Source organism: Pinus tabuliformis, chromosome 4_1 (genome assembly GCF_031772625.1).
Source record: "Pinus tabuliformis cultivar Carrire ecotype Pingquan chromosome 4_1, CPIR1, whole genome shotgun sequence".
Lineage (NCBI taxonomy): Eukaryota > Viridiplantae > Streptophyta > Pinopsida > Pinales > Pinaceae > Pinus > Pinus tabuliformis.
This window is the reverse complement of record NC_142303.1, coordinates 626,751,204-626,757,702: the sequence shown is the minus strand read 5'-3', so window position 1 is coordinate 626,757,702 and position 6,499 is coordinate 626,751,204. Positions and strand designations below refer to the sequence as shown.

The following is a 6,499-nucleotide window of genomic DNA, read 5'->3' as shown; positions in this document are numbered from 1 at the left end:
AGATCCAGCTGCATGGAAGATTATCATATAGTACATATATGAGGAAGAATTAATTCAGCTAACTGTTTTTCTGTTTATTAATTAGGAGATAAATACAGAAACAACAATCCGCTAACAGTCAACAATAAAGATGGAGGAAATGCAGGGAGCTGACAGCATTCCTCGGGAAAATCCAGAGCTGTGGGTACAGCTTGGTGCAGAGACACGCAGTACCAATCTGGCGATACTAGAAACTGTTCAAGAACTGAAAAGGGAGATGGCACGTTTGCGAGAAGACAACGCGCGATTGACAGTGGAACAGGAAAGAATACTGAAGAGTTTGTCAGACAGACAGAATCCACCATTAGCCAATCCCAGTGCAGAACAGCAAAGGGCAACTGAGGAGCGGAATTACCCAACTGCACCTGAAATTTCAGAGGAAAAGGAGGACCATTCTGATAATGTACTAGAACAACAAACCTCAAAGCGACAGAAAATGGAATTGCAGGGGGAATTCCGGAAAATTAAACCTCCACATTTCGATGGGGAACAGGAGGAAGTAGCAGAAGCATGGTTAATTAACATGAACAAGTATTTCCAGTTGTACGAGTATGATCAGAATTTGAAGGCACGGCTGGCCATCTTTCAGCTACAAGGCAAGGCAACTCTGTGGTGGGAAGAAACCAAGATTGTAAAAGGAGTGAATGAGCAGAGTATAATGTGGGAAAAATTTCAAAAATACTTCAAGGAGAGGTATCTAACTGAACGATTCTATGATGAGAAAGCACGGGAATTCCATGATTTACGGCTAGGACAGCAGTCTATGGATGAGTTCATTAATCGGTTCACTTCCCTGCTTCGCTATGTGCCATATATTAAGGAGGAAAAGGCCAAGGTGCATAGATTTGTGAGCAGCCTACCTGCCTATATAAGGGAACGCATTGAGTTTGATAATCCCAGGACAATGGATGAGGCGATTCGTAAGGCAAGAATCTGTTACCAGCAAAACAAACAGAAAGGAGACACTTCAAATAAAAGGTGGAATGAAAGAAAGAGCAACAGAATTGCTGGTAATAATAAAGGGAGTCGTGGTAATGGCAGCAAGGGTGCTGGTAAGGGACATATTAGCAGAAATGTAGCAAAGAGTACCTTTCAGACTAAACCAAGTGAGAGCAGAATCAGTGAACCACCTGCCAGGTCCGACCTTGAAGGAATAACCAGACCTCCAGTTCAATGTTGGGGTTGTGGAGGACCGCATTATGTTAAGAACTGCCCTCAGCGTAAAGGAGTGGACCAAATATCTCAGATCCAGGAAGCATCGACTGTTGGGGAAGTGGCGCGCAGCGTACCAAGAATTAACGCAGCCTTGGATGACCGTCAAGCGGAATACCAACCGACCATGGTGGAGTTTGAAGGTAAAATTTCAAACCTTTCTATAGCTGTTCTTATTGACCCAGGAGCTACTTTGAGTTATGTTAGTCCAAAAATAGTAGAACAGTGTAAGTTACCTTCTGAAAAGTTCAGGAGTCCATGGCTGGTACAGCTAGCCACGGGAGCTAAGAGACGAGTCTTAGCCAAAATTGGTAACTGCTCTTTCAGCATAGCTGGACAGCCAATTACAGCAGACCTGAATGTACTCCCATTGGGGTCCTACGACATCCTGATTGGTATGGATTGGCTAGAAAAACATTGGTCGTTGGTAAACTGCAAGACCAAAACCATTTATTACAAGGATGACTTGGGACAGCAGCAAGAATTGCAGGGAATTAAACACCCTGTACAGATCCGGCCTATCACTGCTTCCCAGCTAGCTAAATGTCTCAGGAAGAAGTGTCAGATTTATGCTATTCAAGTTGGTTATGCAAACCAGAAAGACAAAACATCTGCACTGGACAATATTCCGGTAGTACAGGAATTTGTGGATGTTTTTCCTGAAGAGGTACCAGGACTGCCTCCAAAAAGGGATATAGATTTTACTATAGAGTTAACACCAGGGGCAGCCCCGGTGTCACGAGCACCGTACCGGATGAGCGTACCCGAGTTGACAGAATTAAAAATGCAACTACAAGAGTTGCTGGATAAGAATTACATCCGCCCCAGCGTGTCACCGTGGGGAGCTCCAGTATTATTTGTCAAAAAGAAAGATGGAACTCTCCGTATGTGTATAGACTATCGTCAGCTGAACAAGCTCACGATCAAAAACAAATACCCCTTGCCTCGGATTGACGAACTCTTTGATCAAGTGAAGGGAGCAAAGGTATTCTCCAAGATCGATTTGCGATCTGGTTATCATCAGATCAGAATTAAAGAAGAGGACATTGCCAAAACCGCTTTCAGAACACGCTACGGGCATTACGAATTTGTGGTGCTGCCCTTTGGCTTGACCAATGCACCCGCCACCTTTATGTGTTTGATGAACAGCGTGTTTCACCAGTTTTTGGACAAATTCGTGCTGATATTTATCGATGATATTCTGATATATTCCCGTTCCCATGAGGAACACGAAGAGCACCTGAGGATGGTGTTGCAAACTCTTCGAGAACATCAGCTATATGCTAAGTTTAGTAAGTGTGACTTTTTCAAAGAGGAAATCCAATATTTGGGCCATGTGATTACTAAAGAAGGAATTGCAGTAGATCCTGAGAAAATAAAGACTATTATGGAATGGCCCATACCCAAGGATGTAGCTGATATCAGATCCTTTATGGGACTAGCTGGCTATTATCAAAGATTTGTGGAAGGTTTCTCAAGGATAGCCTACCCTATCACTTCTTTGCAGAAAAAGGGGAAGGTGTTTAAGTGGACAACGGAATGTCAGCAGAGCTTTGATCGGTTGAAGCACTTACTCACCACTGCACCCATCTTGAGTATAGCTGATCCTAATAAGGATTACGTTGTGTGTACTGATGCAAGTAAAGAGGGTGTAGGAGGAGTATTAATGCAGGAAGGGAAAGTAATTGCGTATGAATCAAGAAAATTAAAAGATCATGAGCAGAAATACTCTGCTTACGATCTAGAATTAACAGCTGTTATTCATGCGCTGAAGATGTGGCGACATTACCTCTTGGGGAGGAAATTTCTGTTGTTAACAGATCACCACAGCTTGACCAATTATTTCAGTCAACCTACCTTGAATGCAAGGCAGGGTCGTTGGGCAGATTTCCTAAGTGGATTCGATTTCGAGATTAAGCACCTAAAAGGCAAAGAGAACCGGGTGGCTGATGCATTGAGTCGAAAGGTGCAGTGTTTGTGTGAACTTTCAGTCAGCAAGTGGCGAAACTCTCTGTTTGAGCAGATTAAATCAGCAGTAAATCAGGATGTTGAATACCAACAATTAAAACAGCAGGTACAGCAATCAGTTAATGAAAAATTACAGCAAGAATATACACTAGACAGTGCTGGCATGCTGTATTTTAATAAAAAATTATATATACCTGATTCTAATGACCTTAAGAACCTGATTTTGGACGAGTTCCATACCAGCCACTACACTGGTCATCCAGGGTACCAAAAGATGGTCACTGCACTTAGGAAGGAATATTTCTGGCCCAGAATGAAGAAGCAAGTGGTTGAGTATTTGGCAAGGTGTTTAGAGTGCCAGCAGATTAAGGCAGAACATCAGCATCCAGCCGGGCTATTACAACCTTTGCCTATTCCGGAGTGGAAATGGGAAACCATTTCCATGGATTTTATAACCGGTTTGCCACAAACGAAGAAAAACAATGATTCCATCATGGTGGTGGTTGATAAGTTGAGTAAAGCAGCACACTTCATACCCGTGCAGTCCACTTATAAAGCGGTGCAAATTGCTCACCTTTTTATGCAGAATGTGTTCAGACTGCATGGACTACCGAAGGTAATCATTTCAGACTGGGATGTAAAGTTCACATCCACCTTTTGGAGGACGTTGTTCGCTGAGTTGGGAACACAGCTGAACTTTAGCACAGCCTATCACCCGCAGACCGATGGTCAAACCGAGCGAGTAAATCAAGTGTTGGAAGATATGTTGAGGGCGTATGTGATGATGAAACCAAACCAATGGGAAGAATATTTACACCTGGTTGAATTCGCGTATAACAATGGATATCATACCTCGACACAGTTAAGCCCCTTTGAGGTTCTGTATGGGCGAAAATGCCGCACACCCTCAAGTTGGGGTGGACCTGAGGATAAGCTGAGTTTGGGTCCGGAAATGCTTAAAGAAATGGAAGACATGGTGAAAAGGGTGCGTGCCAACTTGAAGGCTGCACATGACAGGCAGAAAAGTTTTGCGAACAGAAAAAGAAGGTTTAAAGAATATCAGGTTGGTGACCATGTGTTTATGAGGATCCAAGCCAGAAGAAGCACACTGCAATGGAGCGGATGTGCCAAGCTGGCTCCTCGGTACTTTGGACCTTTCCAGATCTTGGCTAGAGTGGGGTCGGTGGCTTACCAACTCGCCTTGCCAAGCCATATTAGAATTCACAACGTTTTCCACGTTTCTGTTCTAAAGAGATATGTATACGATCCTAAACATGTGATCAAATGGCAAGATGTTCGGGTAAGAATTAATTCCGTTGTTTTGAACATGCGGATATACTTAATGGGAACTGACTGAAGATATTGATTGTCTGCAGGTCGAACCGGAAGGCGAGGTTCTGGTCGAACCACAGAGCATTCTCGACCGGAGAGAAGTGCGGCTGCGGAAACGGGTTATTACCCAAATTAAAGTGTTGTGGCAGCACTATGGGCCTGAGGAGGCTACTTGGGAAGACGAGGAGCTTATGAGGAAAGTTTACCCGGACTTATTTAAAGGGAATAGACATCGGGACGATGTCCAATCCCAGGGGGGGGAGATGTGATGACCCCGTAAAACATGTAATTATGAAAAGTTACTATGGTAAGAAACTAATGTGAACTGTTAATTACTGTTGTTAAATGATATTATTTATTTATGAAATGGAAGATATTTTTGGGAAAATGCTGGCAGCCTCCTGAGGGAGGATTTCTAAAGAAAAGGAAACAGTTATAAAACTGAAAAAGAAACTAACCCTCCAAACAGGAAAAGTCCTGGGAGGGAAAACCCCTAGGCTGTGGTGACAGACAGGGGAAGAGAAATTCCAAGAGAGGAAAAAGAAAGAAAAAAGAGGGTTAAGTCTGGTAAGGACCGGATAACCCTAGCACAACAGTGCATGAGTCTTGTTGAGGGCTGCAGGCCTGCAAGACAGCTCGGGGGGAGAATCCAACGTACTGGTGGATCTCAAGGTTGGGTGGATAAGAGCAAGCATGTAAATTGCAGGTGAACTTCTGGAGCGTTAACTCTTGGGCCTAATAGACCAGGTATGAGTTATTCACCAGAATTAGATTTATGTATTCAATATGCTGGGTGTATAGAAGGAAAGTGTAGTTGCACCTGAGTTTCTGTTGCTAACTAGATGGAAAGTATACATATAATATTTTAAACAGTTTCTAAGAGTGCTTAGAACTGGCTATTTAAGACAAAAACAGAGATTATCTGCTACATACTTTGCATGATAACTGTAAAGAAAACGATGCATGCTAACTGTATAAAAAGCGATGCATGTTAATTGTATAGAAACTGATGCTCATTACTATATGGAAGCCGAAACGTTTCTGTATAGAAACATTACAATGGTCTTGAAAGACCATAACTGTATGCAGAGTACGTGAGTGCATACTGGAAAAAAAAATGCATTGAACTATTCAACAGTGGGAGAATTTATTAGCAAATATAACAGTAGAATGATTATGGAAAATAACAGAACGACACATAGATTAGTCGTATTTCTATAACAGCCGAGAAGCATATTGAAACATTAAGTGCTGTTCATAGTATATGGTGAGGCCGTTTCAAAGTAACCCATCGGGCCCTGTACTTAGGGTTTAGTCTCATTATATATGAAAATAAGTAAAAGACGATCACTGTATCATCGCAGAATACAACAAATAATATCATTAACAAAGTAAATGCGACTTGATGTCACAGAACCGCTGTGGTAAACGGCCGCCTAACCGCCGTATACAGCCATGCATTGACAAGTGAACGTAGGGTTGTTATAGACGAAACCCTCGAAAGGAACCCATCTCGACTCTGTTAAACAGAGGAATGATAATAACCTTAAACAAGACGAGCTCAATACATTCTGGAAAGCAAGTTTATATGCATATAGACAAATAAGTTGTTGATGCAAATTAAACCAAATGAAAAACATGTACATCGTATTCAACAGGAAAAAGAAATATACATATATTAACATTGTGATAAATAAAACCCCTGAAGGGTATATCGACAGCCTGTTCACTAAATGTTCAGAGAGCCGAGATGGACTCGTTGTCTCTTCATAAATACAGATAAACCTGGGTAATTATAGTTAACATCCTTGAAAAACAAGAGAAACTGAAAGGGATAAATATCCCGACTTAAGTTGAATCGATTCGGTTCCGGCAAGGGAGGCCGTGAACCCTTAACAAAATATACATAATCCTGGACATAGTGCCAAAATAAATACAACATAAAACT

At 42.1% G+C, this 6,499-nt stretch overlaps 1 protein-coding gene across 1 annotated transcript; it reads left to right on the top strand.

Annotated features, from left to right (window-relative positions):
- The first annotated feature begins 256 nt into the window (after window positions 1–256).
- On the top strand, window positions 257–6,022 carry LOC149177585 (uncharacterized). The gene is made up of 3 exons (XM_089421799.1): window positions 257–1,176; window positions 1,504–2,101; window positions 5,966–6,022. Exons 1-3 carry the CDS (start codon window positions 257–259, stop codon window positions 6,020–6,022), a joined length of 1,575 nt encoding a protein of 524 aa, XP_089277925.1.
- The last annotated feature ends 477 nt before the right edge of the window (window positions 6,023–6,499 follow it).

Coding starts and splice junctions, on each gene's coding strand:
- LOC149177585 (XM_089421799.1), top strand. CDS start 257: ATGGCACGTTTGCGAGAAGACAACGCGCGATTGACAGTGGAACAGGAA. Junction 1,177..1,503: donor ATCAGTGAACCACCTGCCAG/GTCCGACCTTGA, acceptor TGAAAAGTTCAG/GAGTCCATGGCTGGTACAGC. Junction 2,102..5,965: donor TGTCACCGTGGGGAGCTCCA/GTATTATTTGTC, acceptor TTGATGTCACAG/AACCGCTGTGGTAAACGGCC.